General features: G+C 53.9%; 1 protein-coding gene across 1 annotated transcript; it reads right to left on the bottom strand.

The window, feature by feature from the left end:
* Positions 1 to 3,207: 3,207 nt before the first annotated feature.
* LOC143833641 (protein bicaudal D homolog 2-like) lies at positions 3,208 to 20,550 on the bottom strand. The gene is made up of 9 exons (XM_077329712.1): positions 20,277 to 20,550; positions 14,124 to 14,343; positions 12,637 to 12,849; positions 11,290 to 11,442; positions 9,299 to 9,715; positions 6,826 to 7,587; positions 5,594 to 5,745; positions 4,821 to 5,022; positions 3,208 to 3,879 (listed from the first exon to the last, which is right to left on the bottom strand). Exons 2-9 carry the CDS (start codon positions 14,334 to 14,336, stop codon positions 3,874 to 3,876), a joined length of 2,118 nt encoding a protein of 705 aa, XP_077185827.1. The 5' UTR covers positions 14,337 to 14,343; positions 20,277 to 20,550; the 3' UTR covers positions 3,208 to 3,873.
* Positions 20,551 to 22,033: the final 1,483 nt, after the last annotated feature.

The raw sequence follows: 22,033 nt of genomic DNA, 5'->3' as shown, positions 1-22,033 counted from the left end.
GCTCCTCTCCAGACTGCAGAGCTCAGTTCCCCTGGAGGAAAGGGCTGCTTGGGAGGGGGGACTCTGTGGCCTTGGACCCCACTGAGGGTCAGGGATGCCAGCCTCCAGGTGGGGCCTGGGGATCCAGCCCTGGAATTCCAGCTCCTCTCCAGACGGCAGAGCTCAGTCCCCCTGGAGGAAAGGGCTACTTGGGAGGGGGGGGGTGTCTCTGTGGCATCATAGCCTAAAGTCCTTCCCAGGCTCCATCCCCAAATCTTCCTGTCCTGGAGCCAGCAACCCTCCCTTAGAAGGGAGCCCTTCCTGAGAGGCAAGCCCTGAGGCCACCGTTTCTCAATCTCGGATGATTCTGCTGCAACTGAGGCAAGACCTGTTTGTTTGGAAGAAAGTCCCTTTGAATGCAAAGGACTTCCAAATAGGGTGTAGGTTCTCCAGCTCAGGCTGTAAGGTTACCAACTTCCAGGTGACGTCTAGAGGTGTCTGGGGATTACAGCTGATCTTCAAGTCATAGAGTTCAGTTCCCCAGGAGAAAATGGGTGTTTCGGTTGGTGGTCTCTATGGTATGACAGTTTTCCAAATTCCAGGAATTTCCCCACCTAGAGTTGGCAACCAGTAGTGGCTCATACCCTTTATGGCTAAATGAAACTTCCATGAGTAGTGGCAGTTCATTCCCAAGCACCAGGCAGGAAAGGGTGGAGGTTGCCAGGATCCTGCAGATTTTCCCGAATTACAACTGAATTCCAGCCCAGAGAGTTCAGCTCTCCTGGAGAAAACAGTTACTTTGGAGGGCAGCATCAGACCCCCAAACTTTGCTGCCCCCAGCCTCCACTCCCAAAACTGCCAGAATTTCCCAACCTGGAGTTGGCAACCATACATCCAGATCTGAATTGGAATTACTTGGAAGTTTGGCAAAGTTCATCGGAACTCAATCAGGGTTCACAGGCTAGGAATTTGCAGCGACTAGCCTCAGACATGTTGCAAGTTTTCCAGGCTCCACCTGGCACTTCCTAGTCCTAGTTCATCATTTGCAAGTCCATTAGAAAGTGTTTTACCTGTATCTGGGTGGAGTTCATTAGATAGTACATTAGTCAACGTCCTGCCTGAATTCCACCCTGACACAGGAAAAACAATTCCTATCCATCCCTTCCGAGACTCTCAGCTAGGGCAGAAATGTGACGCGATGCACACACACCCCAAAAATAAACTACCAACAATTGTTCACACGCTCTACACTTTGGCACACAGAGATACCCACCTTGCTATGCCATGTACCTGAAGATGCCAGCCACGGTTACTGAGAAAACATCAGGGACTAAATATACCAGGCCATGGCCAGATGGTCCACAACCAGTTGAAACAGTTCTTCTGTCCAGCAAAATGTTGAGGCCAACAGTAACACATACTGTCATGGGCATGGGCCCCCTCCTCTCCCCTTCCCACCATCTGAGCCTGGGATTCAAAAGCTATGCAGGGGTGTATTGGCCCCTATAGGGGTAGTGTCGGCTCATTCTTTGAAGTAGGAATTCAATTTTAATTAACGGTTTTATGTACGGCTCTTAAAATGTTGTTAGCTGCCCCACAACTTGTCAGAGAGGGGCAGCCTACAAATCTAATAAATAAATACACTCCAGCTGAGAAAGCCTTCAACAATTCAGTCCTTAAACATACTTACAAGAGAGTAAGACCCAGTGAAACCAGAGAGACACCATCCCAGGTAAAGTGACTTTTCCCTCCCACTTCTGGTGTTTGCCGTCAAAGATCTTTTGCAAGCTCTGAAATTTGTTCGCAGAAAATAGGCACTATTCACCTGCTTTGCCTAGTTCCCTAATGTAGGCACACTCAAAACTCTAGGGCAGGGGCAGTCAAACTGCGGCCCTCCAGATGTCCATGGACTACAATTCCCAGGATCCCCTGCCAGCATTTGCTGGCAGGGGCTCCTGGGAATTGTAGTCCATGGACATCTGGAGGGCCGCAGTTTGACTACCCCTGCTCTAGGGTTTTGGCTCAGAATTCTCTTGTAATCACTACCCTCCATTTTTTTGGATTTGCTTCCAAGAAGTCAGGTTTAGAATAATTGATTTCTTAAAAGGATGCCCACCACCAGGTTATGTTTTATTTTTGCTGTCAGGTGGGCAGCTCTGCTACATTTGCAAGGTGGGATGCAACCAGCTGCCTCTGGCGGTCTTCCTTACAAACTCTAACTGCCTGAGGGACCACCTGCCGGCCTGTGCCCCCTGCTGGTTTATTCCCTCTGCGGGTGCAAATCTACTTGCGGTCCCCACCCCAAAGAAGCTGTAAAACCTTGTGAGTTCCTCAGCGACAAAAAATCATCCAAATGTATAAGATTATGGAGAGATTACTTTTTCTAGAATTATTCCTTTTTGCACATGTTTGGAATCACCAGGTCTCCTTCGATGGCTTCACGAAGCAAGGGGCAAACAAAACCCAGTTGGCATGAAGCGGCAGGGGGGTCAAAATCTCAGGGGATGCTACTGTGAGCTTGGCAGAACCGAGGGAAAGGAACTGGGCAGCCGATTATGTGCGGGAAAGGCGAGCGGAAGGGAGGGGGCACTGTGAGTTCCAGCATTGTGCAGGGGGTTGGACTAGATGACCCTAGTCTCTAGCAATGGACTGGGAAGCCCAGAGAAACTGGGAGAACGGCACGCAGCTCTCACAAGAGCAGCAGCTGTCCATGTGCTTTGGACATCCGATTTGCAACACCCACCGTGGAAGGGTGCAGGATCTTGAGACGTCCGAATGGCTGCATTAACAAGATGGGCCAGAAGGGGGCATCTCCTAGCCACAGAGAAGCCCATCTTCAGTCTCCAGAGAATGTTTTCGAACTCAGCAGGCCCAGCCCAGCCCCGGCTGCCGCTTCCACCCTGCGCCTGGCACAATCCGTGCTGGAGGCACAGAAGGTGCCTTTCAGAGAGCCCGGCGCCGAAGCCAGCCAGAGTGCCATGCTCAGTACAAGAGAATGGACACTTCCTGGCACAAGAAAAAAAGCAGACAATGATATCAGGGCTCTCTCAGCCTCCCCTCCCTCACAGGGTGTCTGTTGTGGGGAGAGGAAAGGGAAGGCGAATGTAAGCCACTTTGAGACTCCTTTTGGTAGAAAAAAGCGGCACATAAGAACCAACTCTGCTTCTTGCCCAATAACATAGGTAAGGAACGAGAATGGCATTTAAAAAAAATGGGACAATGCAAAGATTGCAAGATTTTATCTGATATCTCTTTTATTTAAGTTATATATTTTGTAAGAACTGCCTGTTGCATTCCAGTAAGGAAAAGTCAAATTCAGGAAGGCCAGTTGAATAATCTGTATTTACTGCTAGTGGGAAGGGAAGACCTGATACCCATCTCCTGTCCCTCCCCCGGACCACTTTGGTAGATGCTCCGTGACTTCATGGACATTGTCCAATACCCTTCAACCCATGCAAGACTGAAAAGCAGTCCACAGCTATGTGCAAAACAAAGATAGTGAAGTGGAGCTTAAGAAATGGACCTGGAGAGGAAAACAGGACATAGAAGGGTTTTTTTTGGGGGGGGGGGGGGAGAAGCAACCTCCCCTCAGCCAGCCCACACAAAACAGATCCTGGTCATTAAGGCAGACAGAGTGACTTTTCCACTGGAGCTAATAAAGGCACGTTTCGGGTGCTTTGGGAAATAAGAGACTGAGTCCTTCAAAAGGCACGGAGGGGCAGGAAATAACCCTGGGCTGGAGGCTTCCGCTGGGGTCGGCGACCTCCTTGCGAATCTTGTGCTTCCCCTTGTTGGCCAAAAAAGAAAAAGGACCAGATTTTTGTGGTCGCACCGAAGGCCATCCAGACGCCAAGTCAGAGTTGTGTAGAAGACTTGCACCGGATACAGGTCTTCTCATCGCTGGAAGGGGACAAGGAAGAGACAGAATTCAGAAGAGGAGTGTTGTGGTTCTACTGCTAGGGAATCTCCTGAATTGCAGCTCTTCTCCAACCTACAGAACGCTTGCAGGGATGGTCTCTCGGGCACCGTCCCAGCGTGGCATTGTTAAGAGCGGCTGCTTCTAATCTGGAGAGCCGGGTTTGATTCCCCACTCCTCCATGTGCAGCCAGCTGGGTGACCTTGGGCTAATCCCAGTCCTGATAGTGCTGTTCTGACGGAGAAGCTCTCTTGGAGCTCTCTCAGCCCCACCTCCCCCACAGGCTGTCTGTTGTGGGGAGAGGAAGGGAAGGCGATTGTAAGCCGCTCTGAGACTCCTTTGGGCAGTGAAAAGTGGGGTATAAAAACCAACTCTTCTTCTTCCTCTTAGCTCCAGCACTAATGGAGGGGAAGCCACTTGTGCGGACCAAAACGCCAAGGACTGTCCTGCGCCTGGCTTGCCTGCCACTCCTGCTCCTTCCCCCTCTGCCACAGAAGCCCCGGGCGGCCCCTCCGGTCTATTTATTTATATTTAGACTTCTATACCGCCGCTTTCAAAGACTTGTGGCGGTTTACAATAAAAGAATAAAATAGAAGAATAAATCTACCCAACCCACAAAATCCCCAATCCATTAAAAAATGGCTGTTCCATGGAGTTCACACCCTCTCTCTCCTCCCTTGCCCAGCAGCAGATTTCTTTCCTTAGGAGTGAGGGTCTGGCTCTAATTCTAGGGGATCCACTGATGATAACTCCGGGACCTCGGCCCGGCCTCAACCATACGCCGGGCGGAAGAGCTCCGTCTTGCAGGCCCTGCAGAACACCGACAACTCCAGCAGGACCCGTAGCTCTTCCGGGAGCTCATTCCACCAGGCTGGGGGCCCGGGACGACCAGCAGATTCCTACCCGCAGAGGGGAGTGCCCTTACCAAGGTGCTCTTGGCCGCTCTGAGGGGCCTCCGCCTGACCCCCCGCACGTCTGCTGGGGTCTCCAGGGACTCCAAGCGCTGGGTCAGCGCCAGCTTCTGCTGGATGGCCATGCGCAGCAGGGAGCTCAACGTCTTCTTCTCGTCCTCGGCTGCCGACAGCTGCCGCTGCATCTCGTCCAGCTGGCTGACGTACTGGTCGCACCTGGGGAGAGGGAGAGCTTTGAGGCGAGTCAACAGGACTGGCGCCCCCCTCAAAAGAAAGTGACGATCCACGGAACTTCGGCCTGGGCTTGGTCCTTTCAGCGGACTTTGGGAGTCCTGGCTCACAGCTTCAGGACTTAGGGTTGGGTGCTTCGGTGTCTTAAGCGGCACTTCATGCCCGAAGCAGCCAGTGCTGTGGCGCGGATGGGAGCCTCAGGTGCTGGCGCGCCGGTCGGCACTCACACACAGGTGCCTCCCCCCCCCCGTGCCACTGGCTGCTTCGGGCACGAACAGCTGCTTCGGACACCAAAACGCCCAACCCTAACCTGAAGAAGTGAGCAGGGACTCCCGAAATCTCCTCCCCTGCCAGCAATTTTGTCAGTCTTTCAGCTGCTCCTGATCTCTGGTTCCTCTGCGCTGCTGGAGACTGACTAACACGCTTACCAATCATGAACTAACTTTTAAAGAGTCCTCTAAAGTTCCTAGCCCTGTCGGCTCCGGTCAGATTCCTCACCCCTTGTCCCGATTACCTCCCAGCTCCTCCCCTGCGCGTCCCCCTCCCGGCTCCTCACCTGCTGGCAAACATGGCGCGCAGCGAGCAGAAGGTGGCCGCGTCCTCCTTCAGGGCTTTGAGCTCGTGCCGCAACTTGGCCATCATCTCGGACGTGAGGACCTTCTCGCCCTCGTACTGGCCTTTGAGGTTGGAGAGGGCCGCCTCGGCCGTCTAAGGGGAAAAAAGGCACGGTGGGGTCAGAAGGACGCCAGGCGATGCCGACGGGCCCTTCCCCGGTTGACAACTCAGCCAATTTGGGGAGGGCACTGATTTGGGCACAAGGCATGGGTCTAGCCAGCAGGGGCGTGCTGGTTAAAGAGAGGCCTGGCTCTAATCTGGAGAACCAGGTTTGCTTCCCTGCTCCTCCACGTGCAGATGGCTCAAAGCAGCTCACAGTTGCCTCCCCTTCCTCTCTCCACAATGGACACCTGGTGAGATAAAGAGCTCTGAAGGAACTGGGACTGGCCCAAGGTCACCCAGCCAGCTACACGCGGAGGAAGAGTGGGGGATCCAACCCAGTTCTCCGGGTTAGAGGCCAGTGCTCTTAACCGCTCTACCAAGCTGACTCTCTTTTAGGACCGAGTTCATTATCATCATCATCATTATATTTATATTTATTTCCCGCCACTCCCTGGGAAGGCTTGTGGTGCGTAACGTCTTAAACCCCCCAATTAAAACCTCATTAAAAGACATTAAAAATCCTAACATAACAGGGCAGCAGCCAATCACAATCTACTCCCACCTACCAAGGCGATAGAGAAAATTTTAAAAAAATTTAAAATTCAGGGTTTTATATATTTAACACATTAGATTCTATGCCTCGCGTCTGAGTCAGAAGCTGCCCTCAGTGCCATAAAGAAAGGTGTCTGATAGAAATATTTTAAACCACTCTTTAAAACTTGGGTTGCCCAGCAGTCTCAATGCTGCAAAGGCTTCTGGAGAGTAGCTCCAGCCACCGAACACACTGGGGTTGGGATGAGTGCCAGGCAGGGCCGGAAATTGCAAGCCGAGCTCCCAGTTTCTTTAGGCCTCCCTGGAAGCAGATGAGAAATGATTTCCTGAGCTGAACATTTAATTTCGCTGTGATGTGGTGGGGATGGTGGTGGTTGGGAGGGGGTAGGAGAAGTTAGACGCCCCCCCCCCAGGGTTGCTACCCCTTTGAAGGAACAGGGGGAAATAAGCATTGGAATGACGCAAGCTTCGTTTGAGAATCCTTGGACGTGAGCCCCATGTGCCCGCCCTTGGCCTCACCTGCTTGTTGGCCTTCAGGACGGTGCGCAGGGTGGCAATCTGCTCGCGCTTGGTGCTCAGTAGGGACTTCAGCTTCAGCACTTCCTCCACCAGGGCCTCCTTGTCCCGCTCCAGTTCCGCCCCGTGCCCCACGGGGCTCTGCCGGTGTGCCAGGGAGAGCGCCACCTGCAGGTGCCCCAGCTGCTCCCGGAGGACGCCGGTCAGGTTGGCCAGGTTGAGGGGCTCCAGGCCGCAGGGGGAGCCGGGGCCGCTGCCGGGGGACCGGTCCCCGCCGCTGCCCGCCTCCGGGACCTTCCTGGAAGAGCGCCGCCTCCGCATGCTCTGGGCTCCGCGGCCCTCCCGGTAGTAATCCAACACCACCCGCTGCGGGGTGAGGCTGTGGCAGGCACAGACGTGGTGGTACAGCCCGGCCAGCTCCTCCGAGAAGCACAGCAGCTCCTCCTGGGCCTGGGCCAGGCGCGACTGACACTCCAGGGCGACCCACCGGGCCACCCGCAAGTCCGACTCCAGCTGCGCAGCCGCCTCCTGCTCCCTTTGGGCAGCCAGCTGGGCCCTCTCCACCGCATTGCGCCAGTCCTCTCTCTCCTGGGGGCGCAGGGCAGCTCTGTCTCGGGGAGGGCCAGCCTCCGAGGCCGGACAGTGCTGCGCGTCGTGGCTGCTGCGCTGCTGCTGCTGCTGTTGCGCCAGGGCCTCCTTGGTGGTGGTGAGCTGCGCTTTCAGCTCCTGCAAGTCAGACGCCAGGGAGGTCTTCTCGTTCTCCGCCTGGGGACGCAAGCAAAAGAGACGTGCCAGCAGCAGGGGGGCAAGGGGCCAACAGGGCGCTGCGGGGCAAGCCGTACGGACTAAGGGCAGGGGTGGCCAAGCTGTGGCTCTCCAGATTCCCATGGACTACAATTACCATAACCCCCTGCCAGCTCATGCGTCTCAGAGGAAGCCATGTGACTTGACTCCCCACCTCCCACCACCACAATCTTCGGGAGGCAGTTAAAGATGTTTTTTTTTTTAATTTAGGACTCTATTTGGTTAAGTTTATTAGCAGTTCTGAGTCACGATTTTACATTTCAAATTATTTTAACAGGAAATTTCAGGTGGGCCTGAAGCAGCCTCATTGGCCTGAAGCAGCAGAGGCAATCTGCTCTGGGAGTCCAGTGGCACCTCTGAAGACTAAGAAAGTTTAACTTCGGGGTATGAGCTAGCGTGGGCATGCGTCCTTCAAACTTCAGGGGGGTTTTCTCATCTATTTTTATATATTTTGTTCCTGTTGCAAGCCACTTTGAGCTCTGTAAGGGGAAAGGGGAATTAATAAATGCTTTAAAGAAATCTCCCCATCTGTTCCTTGGCAGCAGCCCTGAAGAAAGGCCAATTTTATGGCTTTTTTATTTATCTTTCCATTTGTACCCCGCCCCTCCTGGCAAGCCAGCTCAAGTCAACAACACAATCAAATTACACTTAACTATAATTTAAATTATTTAAATTCTATAATCATAAAACCGTGTAAGATTTAAAACCATCAGAGTAGCCATGTGGCCAAGTGACTTGTTGAGGCGTATTCCAATCTTGACCTGACTTCAGGAAGCCCAGCTGAGGTGAACCCAGTCATCTAGCTGTTCATTGCCTGACGGAAGTGCTCCGTCTTACAGGCCTTGTGGAACCGGTTCAGATCCGTCAGGGCCCTTTGTTCTCCCAGGAGCTCATTCCCTCAGATCGGGGCCAGCCCAGAAAAGGCCCTGGCCTTGGTTTGTGCCAATACAGTATTTCCCCTTGGAGTTGGTGGACCACCTCCCTAATTCTCATCTCCTTTGAGCTAGCCTTGTGATTCTGTCCCTGTGCAGCCAACTCCCCAGCCCACGCTGCTCATCCCGGCCCTCCGAAGCTCTTTCCTGTACCTCGAGGCACAGCCCTCACCCCTGTCCCCAACCCTATCATGAGAGGGGACATGATAGCCCTCTTCAAGTATTTGAAAGGTTGTCACTTGGAGGAGGGCAGGATGCTGTTTCCGTTGGCTGCAGAGGAGAGGACACGCAGTAATGGGTTTAAACTTCAAGTACAACGATATAGGCTAGATATCAGGAAAAAATTTCACAGTCAGAGTAGTTCAGCAGTGGAATAGGCTGCCTAAGGAGGTGGTGAGCTCCCCCTCACTGGAAGTCTTCACGCAAAGGTTGGATGCACACTTTTCTTGGATGCTTTAGGATGCTTAGGGCTGATCCTGCGTTGAGCAGGGGGTTGGACTAGATGGCCTGCATGGCCCCTTCCCACTCTAGGATTCTATGATTCTATCCAGCAGTGGAATAGGCTGCCTAAGGAGGTGGTGAGCTCCCCCTCACTGGCAGTCTTCAAGCAAAGGTTGGATACACACCTTTCTTGGATGCTTTAGGATGCTTAGGGCTGATCCTGCGTTGAGCAGGGGGTTGGACTAGATGGCCTGCATGGCCCTTCCAACTCTATGATTCTATGATTCCAACCCGCTTACCTGGAGCAGCTGCTCTTGCAGCTTCTGGATCTCTGCCAGGTTGAGCTCGCTGAAGAGGTCAGCCACGAGGCCCGGGGCAGGCGTGCCTCCGTGGGGGGTGGAAGCCCTGCCACTCCCCAGGGTGCTGCCGTTGGCGAAGCCGCTGTCCTGCTCCTCGCCTTCCGCCTGGCTGTGGTTCAGCTCCTCCAGGTTGGCCTGCAGGCTGCTGAGCGAGGCGTGGTGGCCCCTGGCGCAGGTGGCCAGCTCCCTCCGCAGCTCCTGCTTCTGCTCCCGCTCGGCCTGCAGGGCTTCCAGCGCCTCCTGCAGCTGGTGCTCGGCCAGGTCCCGCAGGCGCCCCACTTCCGACAGCTGGCTCCCCGCGAGGGCCAGCTCCTCCTCCCGGCAGCTGAGGGCACGCTTGATGCTTTCAAACTCCACCTGGGGGCGGGAGAAGCGGTCAGCGCTGGCAGATGTCTCCTTCTTGGATCCGCCTTCCCCAGCTTGAAATCCAATATACTATTTGTTTATTTGGAACACCATTGGCATTTCTTCCTTTTGGAGCTCAGGGCCCCTTGCAACACATCCAGGGCATAAAATAAAACATGTCTCTTTAAAAACCCATGAAGCCCAAAATGTGAATTCCTAAATTAGAACTGTTAACTTAACCCAGCCTCTGTCAACCTTCCAATCATGGAGGAGCCCCGGAAATCATTTTTCAGCCTTTGAGAGGCCGCGGAAGTAGTATCACCTGGCCACGCCTCCCTGCCACGCCCCCTAGAAGTGACATCGCCATCCACAGTAACAGAGGGCTGCCCCAGAAAAGGCCCTGTCTCATGCGCAGCTGTTAATCAAGGAAGCTTCTTTGGACGGTCAGGAGGGTCTCTCCCCGTGACCTTGATTCCCAGGTGGGAGAAGACACTCCTTCGAACACCTTAGAGCAGGGGTAGTCAAACTGCGGCCCTCCAGATGTCCATGGACTACAATTCCCAGGAGCCCCCTGCCAGCAAATGCTGGCAGGGGGCTCCTGGGAATTGTAGTCCATGGACATCTGGAGGGCCACAGTTTGACTACCCCTGCCTTAGAGCCAAGCCGTGCAGGGCGTAAAGATCAAAACATATCCCTGCAGCTAGCCAGCTGTTTCCATCCCAACAAGGTCTTTTGACCAACCTGTCTTCGGTCGGCCCTGGTTGGTACTGGCAGCTGCCAAGGTACCGCTTGTCTTTAAATATTTGAACAGCCTCGGCCCTGCATTACCTAAGAAGCACCTTCTTGCCAACACCTTTCCAGGCTGCTCTTTAATTTTTGTGCCCCCTGTTCACCAAGGATCAGACTAGAGCGGGGGTCCCCAGTGTCGGTCCCCATGGCACCAAAATGCTTTCCGGCTCAAAATGGTTGGGGAACCCTGGGCCTTCTTTGGGGTGGCCCCAGCCCTTTGGGAGATCCATCCAGCCTAACCTGAGTGCTAAACCAGGACATTTCTACTTTAGTCGTGGTTTTTCATCGAGATGCAACTGGGATCCTTTGAACGCTACAGTTTATTTGGGAGCACTAGGTCTTCGTTAGGTTTAAAGTTTCAGGGACTTTAAAAATAAATCTGGCACATCAAGACAAGAGAACAAGATCACAGAAAAGCGGTGATCTTGTAAGAACCAGTCTTGTAAGCCTGCTCTTGATTAGACATTTCAATTTCAAGCAAATGCCAGCCGAGACCTGCGCAACTAGGGTTGCCAACTCCAAACTGGGGTGTTCCTGGAGATTTAGGGGTGGAGGCTGAAAAGGGACCTCACCTTCCAAAGCAGCCATTGTTCCCAGGAGAATGGATCACTCATCTGGAGATCACTTGTAATTCCAGGAGATCTCCAGGGACCACCTGGAAGACGGCAACCCTATGGACAACTGCTGAGTTCCCCCCCCCACCCATATGAGGTAGCTTTCAAGTCAGGTCCCCAATCAACAAAGGGCAGACCCTGCTGGCAGTTTTGGGTCACTGGGCCATAGGCGCTGGCCAATACCTGGCTACTCTTGAGCACGGAGACCTGCTTCTGCAGGGAGATGTTCTCCTCCTCCAGCTCCGCGCAGTCCTGCAGCTGGCGCAGCTCTCTGGCCTTGGCCTGCTTGGTTTGTTCGCGCAGCCGAGCGCGCTCCGCGTCTATGCTTTGGCATTCCTGCCACAAGGGAAAGAGCGGCACCCACGTCAGGAATTGCCAGACGGTCGATCACGCGAGAGAGCTATATATAATTGCGGCCCTAAACCAGCAGCATAAAATGCACAGCCACAAATGTATCGAAGGAACCCTCCGACAAAACAAAATGTAAAAACGGGCAAATGTAGTTCATTACGCCAGCGCCAACCCAAAGCTAGGGACTTGAAATTGGTCAGAACCCGGCGACTATCTGCGATTCTGGGGCCAAAGGCCACCCCAAGAATAGAGGACAGCCCATTCCTTTTATCGTCCAGGGTTGTTCTTTTTTTGGAGGACAGGAATAATTAAGCACGTTAGCAGAGACTGTCACAGAAGGGGCAGAGAAGCACAACGCGCCCGACTGTTTCAATTGCCCTGTTTGCACAAGGGTGCCTCTGTTCACAGAGCAGCACACGCAACAGCGGCTCCCTTCCCACAGGGCAGGCACAAGCAGAGGAAGGGGGCAGAGCCAGAACTCGGCTGTCCGGGGGAATCAGCTCGGGTGAGAGAAAAAGCAGAGGAGAGATGCTTGACAGAAATATCTGCGGACCCAACATTCAGTTCCCAAGAAGTTTTCTCTGTCCCCCATAGTTCTGCTCTTAATATCATTATTAGTAATAATTTAATTCAGCCTCCCTCAACTTTTTTCACCATTAAGAAACCCCGGGAACATTGTTCAAGCTTTGAGAAACCCCAGAAGTGGCGCAATTGTGCAGAATATGACTGGGAAGCATGGCTGTGTCCACATCCACCAGCACCTCTCCCCTCCCCTTCCCACCGGCTCATCATTGGCCAGGAGCGCATGAGTCGACAGGATCATATATGGACAGATTGCTAAACAGAAGGAAAATGGAAAAGATTGCGGACGGCAGATTAGACAGACAGATATTAGTTAACTCCCACCCATCCGGGAAACCCTTCCAGGGCCGTCAAAAAACCCTGGAGTTTCACAAAACCCTGGTTGAGAAAGCCTGATTGAATTTCTAGTTCAGGGCGATGTATTTCAATTCCAATACATTCTCTCAAGCCTTGAAGTATGTCCTGTTATGGACAGCAGATTTATTATTTAGCTTAATCAACGCAGAGGTGGGAGGAGTCAGCAGACACCAGGGGTGGCCAAACCGTGGCTCTCCATAGGCTCATGAACTACAATTCCCACGAGGCCTTACAGGTTACCTTCCTCAGGTCCTGCAGAGCCGCCCCAAGACGCTCGCTCTCCGCCGCAGTGTTCTCCAGCTGGGATCTGAGATGCTTCACGTCCCCCTGGAGATCCTCGATGCACTGATTCAAGCGTGCCTCCTTGGAGGCCGCTTCTCGGAGGAGGTGCTCCTCCCGGCTCTCCCCGTCGGCCGTGGCCCTTTTGTGGACGCTGTGGGACTCCGTCAAGGCCTGGGGAAACACAGGACTATGGACTAAGCTACCTTACGCTGAATCGGGCCTTGGTCCATGATGACCGGGATTGTTCCCTGACTGGCAAAAGCTTTCCAGAATCTCAGTGGAACATCTTTAGGATGCTTAGGGCTAATCCTGCGTTGAGCAGGGGGTTGGACTAGATGGCCTGTATGGCCCCTTCCAACTCTATGATTCTATGATTCCATGATCCTGCGTTGAGCAGGGAGTTGGACTAGATGGCCTGTATGGCCCCTTCCAACTCTATGATTCTATGATTCTATGATCCTGCGTTGAGCAGGGAGTTGGACTAGATGGCCTGTATGGCCCCTTCCAACTCTATGATTCTATGATTCTATGATCCTGCGTTGAGCAGGGAGTTGGACTAGATGGCCTGTATGGCCCCTTCCAACTCTATGATTCTATGATTCCATGATCCTGCGTTGAGCAGGGAGTTGGACTAGATGGCCTGTATGGCCCCTTCCAACTCTATGATTCTATAATTCTATGATCCTGCGTTGAGCAGGGAGTTGGACTAGATGGCCTGTATGGCCCCTTCCAACTCTATGATTCTGTGATTCTATGATTCTATGATCCTGCGTTGAGCAGGGAGTTGGACTAGATAGCCTGTATGGCCCCTTCCAACTCTATGATTCTATGATTCTATGATCCTGCGTTGAGCAGGGAGTTGGACTAGATAGCCTGTATGGCCCCTTCCAACTTTATGATTCTATGATTCCATGATCCTGCGTTGAGCAGGGAGTTGGACTAGATGGCCTGTATGGCCCCTTCCAACTCTATGATTCTATGATTCTATGATCCTGCGTTGAGCAGGGAGTTGGACTAGATGGCCTGTATGGCCCCTTCCAACTCTATGATTCTGTGATTCTATGATTCTATGATCCTGCGTTGAGCAGGGAGTTGGACTAGATGGCCTGTATGGCCCCTTCCAACTCTATGATTCTGTGATTCTATGATCCTGCGTTGAGCAGGGAGTTGGACTAGATGGCCTGTATGGCCCCTTCCAACTCTATGATTCTGTGATTCTATCTTTCACATCACCTCCCACCAGATTGTTCAACTGTACAACCTGGTTTGAACCAGGTACCTTCTGCACAGGGGATTGAACCAGGGGATTGAACCAGCTACCTTCGGGGATTGAACCAGGTACCTTCTGCACAGCAGAAGTGGCTCTGCTACTGAGCCACGGCCCTTCAACACAGAAGAGGCTCCAGGAAGACACGCCGCCCGAGCCTGGGCCAAGACTTGCTCACCTCCTTCATGCGGGTCACCTCCAAGCGCATGACCTCCAGCTGGCCTTCCAGCTCACTGCAGTGCTGCTTGAGTTCGCCATTCTCCTCCAGCACGGCCAGCCCGTACTCCGCCGCCTGGACCTTCTCTTGCGTCGCCTCCCGCAACTCGGCCGTCAGCCGGTCCACCTCGGCCTGCAGCTTCGCCGGGTCCTGGGCCATGGAGGCTGCCGGCATGCCGCCCCTGGGAAACGACGGGCAAACGTCAGCCAGGATACATGGGGGGGGGGGGGGAGGCGGATGACCAAGGAAGGACACAGATGCAGCACCCAGTTGGTCCACATGCTGAGCTCTGTCACCCCCATTTAAGCCCCATATCGGGTGTCCCCATGGGCACTCACAAAATATTTTTAGAAAGTGGGGTTCTCACCCAGAGGGGTTGTGATTGCCTACTGGAGATCTGATTAAAATAAGATGGTTTCAGAAGGAATAGCCGTCTCCATATATTGGTTTTGTTCGTTCCCCGTCCCTCCAATTCACCTTTCTCATTTTTTTCTCCCTTGCACTTGGGATTCCTCTTTCTTGGTGGCCCTGCCCCATAACGAGGCATTTTATGGCTGTCCCCACAAGCCTGTGTCAGAATTGTAAAAGGGCTCCCAGGTTCCAAAACGTTAGTATTGGTTCAATTTTTTAAAATGCATTTTAGAGTGGTTTATCCATTTCAATTTTTGTTATGACGTTTTATATAACACTGGACCTTGCTGTCAGTTCTCTTAAATATATGCACGCATCACTGCAAACCCATTTTTGGGACTTCAAAAACCGCTCACTGATTTGTATAACGGCTCCTTTTTTTTTGCAGTAAAGGTAAAGGTATCCCCCCTGTGCAAGCACCGGGTCATGTCTGACCCTTGGGGTGACGCTCTCCAGCGTTTTCATGGCAGACTCAATACGGGGTGGTTTGCCAGTGCCTTCCCCAGTCATTACCGTTTACCCCCCAGCAAGCAAGCTGGGTACTCATTTGACCGACCTCGGAAGGATGGAAGGCTGAGTCAGCCTTGAGCCGGCTGCTGGGATCAAACTCCCAGCCTCATGAGCAGAGCTTCAGACAGCATGTTGGCTGCCTTACCACTCTGCAACACAAGAGGCTCATATTTCAAGGCAGGACACTTTGAAACACAGCATTTGAGCCCAAATGGAAAATGTTTCAATGCAGAAATATATATCCCATTTACAACTCAAATCACCTAAATAACTTGAAACCATTAAATGCGGTATGAGCCCCCTTAACTAAGAGGTTAAGCTCTAAATCCCAGCCGGAGAATGGATTTTATAGTGGGGTTGAAAGATTCCTGGGCTGTAAGAGCAGCGGCCTCTCATTTGGAGAACTGGATTTGATTCCCCATTCCTCCTCCACTCGCAGCCAGTTGAGTGACCCGGAGCCAGTCCCAGTTCTCTTAGAACTCTCTCGACCTTACCGACCTCACCGGGAGCCTGTTGTGGGGAAAGGAAGGGTGGGCGACTCTAAGCCACTTGGAGACCTCTTTGGTAGTAAAATATTAGGTACAAAACCTCACTCTTCCTATTCTAGGAAAATATTTCTTCACCAGGAGCTCAAGGGCACCATCCCTAGCAGAGCTGGACCCTTCTAGGCCAATTCCCTAGACCAAGGGTAGTCAACCTGTGGTCCTCCAGATGTCCATGGACTACAATTCCCATGAGCCCCTGCCAGCCTTTGCTGGCAGGGGCTCATGGGGATTGTAGTCCATGGACATCTGGAGGGCCACAGGTTGACTACCCCTGCTAGACTCCACTTAGGAGAATGCAACTCTGGCTGGGACCGCACTGTCCATCTGGTTTGGCAGGCATCGCCCCTTACAGCCCCTTAATGACACACTGTATATTTTAAAAAGGTTTTTATGATGGAAGGGAAGTGGCCGGGTCAGAGCATGCCAAAGCCCGCGGCTTGTTGCAAAACAGCCTCCTGATTCCCCATTTATCCAGTTCCTCCTGCCTCCAGCATGGGATAAACAGGAGGCTAAAACGAAGCCACAAAAGCGGACAGTCGTGCCGCTGTGAGAGAAACCCAGGAAGGGAGAAGCTCTTGATTGTATTATGGACCCCCCCCCCCCCTCTCAACCCTGCCTGGAAGACAGACAGCCGAAAAGCGGCGCCCTGCGCTTCGTCTGGAAGAAGCTCGGGAGGAAAACAGCCGGGAACGCCTCTGTGCGCATCCTCGGCCTCGCCCCGTGAAGCGGATGGGCTCCGCTGGCGATCGGAGGACGCAGCAAAGCAGGTGGCTCTTGGCAGAGATACGGAGACCCGGTCTGCGAGGAGCGAAAGGTCAGACCCGCGTAGGCCGACCCGCTCGTATAATAGAGAGGAGATGCCTGGATGAGGTCAGCCGCCAAGTGTGGAGAGACAGGTGCTGCGGGTTCATTAGAAAGGCAACCGTGGTCCCCAACCCGTGTTGCAGGACCCGAACTCGGAACGCAGAGGGCCACAGACCGCCCAGGCGTTCAAGCTTGCCCACTTAATGGAGCCGCCAATGGAAAAACAAGGCATCTTTCCAAGGCAGGGGTAGTCAAACTGCGGCCCTCCAGATGTCCATGGACTACAATTCCCAGGAGCCCCTGCCAGCGAACGCTGGCAGGGGCTTCTGGGAATTGTAGTCCATGGACATCTGGAGGGCCGCAGTTTGACTACCCCTGTTCCAAGGCAACATTCTTGTAATGCAATTCCTTTCCTACCCTGTAGGATTTCCCCACTATTGTCGCAACAAACCGATATTGGAGGACTCGACCACTGAAGAAGTCACTGGAAACGGAAATTATCGAGAAACCGTTATGGTTGATTCTTCATGTATATGAAATACATTGCATTGGAATCGAATATATTTATTATTACAAGAATATTGCCTTGGAAAGGTTCCTTGTTTTTCTGTTGATATTCTATTGTGAACCTCCCTTGTTTCGTGTTGGGCCTTGGCAAGCCAGAAATCTAGCAGCCTTCTTTTGGAACTTATTCTATGGAGAACGCACTGGCCGGTTAAGGCAGACTTGTCAAGAGGGATAAGTGCTCAGGTTTCGGGCTATGGCTTCCTAAGCTGCCAAAAGGAGATCAGGGCCCTGCAGGGAGTGAAGAGCAGAAAATAAAACCAATTATTATTTTCTTCTTTAGGCAGGCAAGAGCCAAACGGGTGGTTTGCCATCCCCTAGTGCAGGGGTAGTCAAACTGTGGCCCTCCAGATGTCCATGGACTACAATTCCCAGGAGGCTCCTGGGAATTGTAGTCCATGGACATCTGGAGGGCCGCAGTTTGACTACCCCTGCCCTAGTGGCTCTAGGCTGGGGGGGGGGGTGTCCTGCCATCTAAGTACCAACAAGGGCGACAGAAGACATGTTGGATCAGGCCAGTGGCCCAACCAGTCCAACACAGTGGTCAAAAGCCAGGGGCCGTCTGGGCCAGAACTCCAGAAGCCCTCCCACTGTGGCCCCCAAGCAGCATGTTGCAAAACAGCCTCCAGATTCCAAATTTATCCAGTTCCTCCTGCCTCCAGCACGGGATAAACAGGCGGCTAAAGCACCAAGAAAACAGAGCACCCACTGCCGCAGACTTAAGAAGGTCAGATAAGCTATGCTGGACCCGGCCAGTGGCCCCTCCAGCCCAACCCTCTGGGACACACAGTGGCCAAAACCCAGGGGCCATCAGGAGGTCCACCAGCAGGACCAGAACTCCAGAAGCCCCCCCACTGTTGACCCTGCTTAGCGCCACAGATCCAACAGGGCCATCCAAGTCGCAGAGAGGACGGCAACTCAGATACATAGATGTGCAGGGAGGGGCAACGCACAACCAAGACTACAACCAAGCCAAGTCACAGATCTCCACAGAGACTCCAGAGTACAACACCCTGACCGGAATGGCCCAGGCTTGCTTGCTCCCTTTAGACCCCAGAAGCTAAGCAGAGTTGGCTTCAGCTAGTCCTTGGATAGGAGGCTGTACAGGACTGATACACAGAGGCAGGCAATGGGAAACCACCGCCGCCGCCAACGCCAACAAGAAAGGAAATCCTCCGGCAACCCAGGCAGCTCACGGCTTCTTCTCAAGTCAGGGGCAAAGCTTACGCCCCTCAACCATGATCATCATGAGCAAAAGATACAAACCCCAGCAGTTGGGTTCCTTTAAACCAGCTCAGTGTCGTGTTTGAGAGTCATGTCCTAGTCAACCTGTGGTCCTCCAGATGTCCATGGACTACAATTCCCACGAGCCCCTGCCAGCATTTGCTGGCAGGGGCTCGAGGGAATTGTAGTCCATGGACATCTGGAGGACCACAGGCTGACTACTCCTGATCCAGAGATTCCTCACTCCTCCGCCACATGCAGCCAGCTGGGGGACCTCGGCCCAGTCCCAGTTCTTCCAGAGCTCTCTCATTTTCACCCCCCTCCCCGGTTCTCTGTGGCGAGGAGAGGAAGGGGAGGCGATTGTGATCCGCTTTGAAACTCCTTCGTCATAAAAAGCAGGGTGCAAAAACAAAACAAAACAAAACATCAGCTAGTCTTCTTTCCACTGGAGATGCCGAGGAACGAACCCTGGTCCATCTGCAGGCCAAGCAAATGCTTTACCACAGAGCCTCTCCCCGTACCGAGGGAGTTAAAAAGCTGCTGCCCCAAGTCCAAAGCGTGCAAAGACGAGAACCATCTTCCCCTGCTGTGGCAGACTGTCTTATGTCACCCTAATGACTAATGACGTTACTATCCGCTTTGGCAGGGAGGGGGGGGAGAGATGTCAACGCCTGTCGAAAAAGACTTCTGCTTTCAGCCGAAGTGTTGACACGCAAGCCAACTAGCTCCGCTTCCTCAGGAAGATGCAACCGTGGCTCCACCTGCACGGGGCTGCCAAGGGCCAAGCGCAGCGCAATGCCCCAAGCCAGTCGGCACGCAGGGGGTACACTCCAACCCAGGTTGCACTGATTCAGAGACCGGCCTGCTCATCGGGGGCCAGGAGCAGTGAAGCAAACGGTTCCCCGGCCTCTTCCGGACCTTCCTGCGGGTTAGCCCTCTTGAGTGGAGAAAATGTTGTTATTTAACGGACACGCCGACGTATCAGGAATGCAGCCGAGCAGGAACACGCGCTTTTGGGGCAGGTGGAAGACGGTTCAGCCTCCGCCTGCGGTCAGGAAAAGTGCAGTCCGAACATAGGTATTTCTCAACCCCAGGGGAGAAGCAGGCCCAAAGCTCCACGGGGGAGGCAGGGAAGGATGGTGGGGGGCAACGAAGGGTTGCTAAGCAAGAAGCAACCAAGGCCACGATCCAGGGGTTAGCCCGAACAACATCACCTGAATGCAGCCTTCCACTCCTGATTTAATAACAGGAAGAGGAAAAGACAGCCATCTCTTTTCACCTACACACCCGCACATCGGGGCAGGTCAGAAAGAGGGTTGAGAATAACTCACCCAGCGGCCGGCATTCCGGATTTATCCCTGGCCTGGGTTCTTAAGCCAACCTTTCCCCCAATGCATTCAAGTACAATTCCCCCCCTCCTCCATTTTGGACGTACAACAGCCCTGCGAGAGAGGCCAGAGCTAAGGAAAAGGCAACTGACCATTCAAGGTGACCAAGCAGAGGACAAGACCCAAGCCTCCCAGGAACGCGCCAGACCGAGGGGCCAAGCCAGAATACTCCCTAGTCTAACCCACCCAAGGGGTCTGAGGAAGAGGGTCTGCACTCGAAAGCCCCCCGCCTCGAATAAATCTTGGTTGGTCTTAAAGCTGCTCTTGGACTCTATTTTTGTTGTGCTCCTTCAGCCCAACATGGCCACCCACTTAAACTCACCCAGGTTCAGACAGGCCAGGTTTTTAACCCAGCCCATGCTTTCCTCTAATCCAGGGGGGAGCAAACTGAGGCCCTCCAAATGGCCATAGACTACAATTCCCATAAGCCCCTGCCAGCATTCGCTGGCAGGGGCTCATGAGAACTGTAGTCCATGGGCATCTGGAGGGCCAGTCTGCCCACCCCTGCAACGCATTCAAGCCTGCAAGCACGCTGCCTCTTACGACAACCCTGCGAGGTAGGCACAGTTAAGGAAGAGAGAGCAACTAACCGCTCCACAGAGCCCAGCGAGGTTTCCGACCCAGACCTTAGACCCAATCCCGCCTTGACCGGCTCGCGCGGGACTTACGGCTTGAGAAGGGCGGGGGTCAGACTAGAGGACCTCGAGGGGCACCGCCAGCCTTCCGACGACCCGGCGCGGGCGGGCGCGCAGGTTTCGGCCTCAGCTCCCGCGAGGGGCGTGGCCCGGCTGAGCCAATCGCAGAGCGCGGCGGACCACTTATTTCTAGCCCCGTCGCCTCGCGGCCGGCTGAGGGCCGTTATCGGGCGGGCGCGCCAGAGCCGGCGGCGACGTCGGATTCCTCCGCCTCCGCCCCTCCCCTTTTATACGCCCCGCTCCTCTCCGCCCTCCCCGGACGTTTGAAATTCCTCGCGCGCCTAAACGGGAGCCTGCCCTGTCTATTACGGCTGACGGACAGAGGCGTCCGCGTTCCATTGGTCGCTTCGCGGAACCCGGGCTGCCTTCATTGGCCGGTTCTTCCGCGAGGCGGGTCGCGGTCGTTTCTGACAGGTCGAGGAAGTTGTTGGGAGACGCCTCCCGGCGCCCCGCCCCTTCTCCGCGTTGAGACCCCGCCCATGAACGTTGCCTTCGAGCTAACGGAAGTCCCTCGCTCCGCCCCCCGGGTTCTTCTGGCCACGCCCCTTTACTGGCTTCCTAACGGTCGAGAGGGGAGAGGCGGGGAGGCGGGTGGAATGGCATGGGCGCGGGCCAATGAGAATTCAGGGCGGGGGGCTTCGCGCGTCGCCCTCGTAGTGCCGCCCGCTGAAATCTGAGCGAGGTGAGGGAGGGCTGGAAGGGCAGGAATATAGATGTAGGTGGGTTGCGGGGTTTCCTCCACGGGGTAAGAAATGAGGCCACCAAGACCCAGCAGATCCAAAGGGATCACAGGAGAATCCCGCAGGCCAACAGGATCGATGCAAAGAAAACCTCTGGCTCTTCTCTGGTCTCCCCCCAGGCTTCCGTCAACCTTCGCTGCTACAGACTTAGCCTGGCCAAGAGCAAGGGAGTGACGCCCCGGGAGGTCTCCAGGCGCCACCAGGAGGTTGGCAAGCCGTCTGGCCTGTAGGGTTGCCAACCTCCCGGGGGCTTCCCTGAACTGCAACTGATCACCAGACTGCAGAGATCAGTTCCCCAGGAGAGACATGGAGGGGGGATACTCTGTGACCCCCCCCCCCGCTTCTTCCCAGGATCGAGGGATGCCAGCCTCCAGGTGGGACCTGGGGATCTCTCATCTCCAGGCTGCAGAGATCAGTTCCCCTGGAGAAATGGGCTGCTTGGCAAGGGGGGACTCGTAGCATTATACTCCCTTTCTGCCACAAATCCCACCCAGTCCCAGCTCTAACTTTAGAGTTACTGTGTATAAAGGGCTTTTTCGTCTCTCAGCTGACAAACGCATGCCCTACTAAACTAAATCCCTGAAGAGAATAAGCTGTGAAAATCAGGAAGGCTGCATGCAGCTGCAAGCCGCCTACTCATGCGCCCAGTTTCACCTCCCCTGGCAGACTCCACAAGGGTTGGGAAATATCTGGAGATTTGGGGACGGAGCCTTGGCCAAGAGATTTCAGTGGGGTACATGCCAGAGTTTAGGATGCCATCCTTAAAATAGCAAAAAATAGATGACATATTTCCCCACTGACTTCTTCACACAAATGATCGCTGTGACGAATCTCATTTAAAATACTCCCTACAGCAGGGGTAGTCAAACTGCGGCCCTCCAGATGTCCATGGACTACAATTCCCAGGAGCCCCTGCCAGCATTTGCTGCTACAAGCAGCAAATGCTGCTTGTAGTTTGACTACCCCTGCCCTACAGCAATAACTGTGACT

Source organism: Paroedura picta, chromosome 3 (assembly GCF_049243985.1).
Source record: "Paroedura picta isolate Pp20150507F chromosome 3, Ppicta_v3.0, whole genome shotgun sequence".
Taxonomy (NCBI): domain Eukaryota; kingdom Metazoa; phylum Chordata; class Lepidosauria; order Squamata; family Gekkonidae; genus Paroedura; species Paroedura picta.
The sequence above is the reverse complement of the archived record's forward strand: the minus strand, read 5'-3'. Positions and strand labels throughout refer to the sequence as shown.

What these genes read in the sequence shown, in the direction of transcription:
- LOC143833641 (XM_077329712.1), bottom strand. Translation starts at nt 14,336, where the DNA reads ATGCCGGCAGCCTCCATGGCCCAGGACCCGGCGAAGCTGCAGGCCGAG. An exon ending in TCCTGAAGGCCAACAAGCAG is followed by an intron (nt 5,746 to 6,825) that starts GTGAGGCCAAGG and finishes TTTTCCCCTTAG; the next exon opens with ACGGCCGAGGCGGCCCTCTC. An exon ending in CGCGCCATGTTTGCCAGCAG is followed by an intron (nt 5,023 to 5,593) that starts GTGAGGAGCCGG and finishes CCCTCTCCCCAG; the next exon opens with GTGCGACCAGTACGTCAGCC.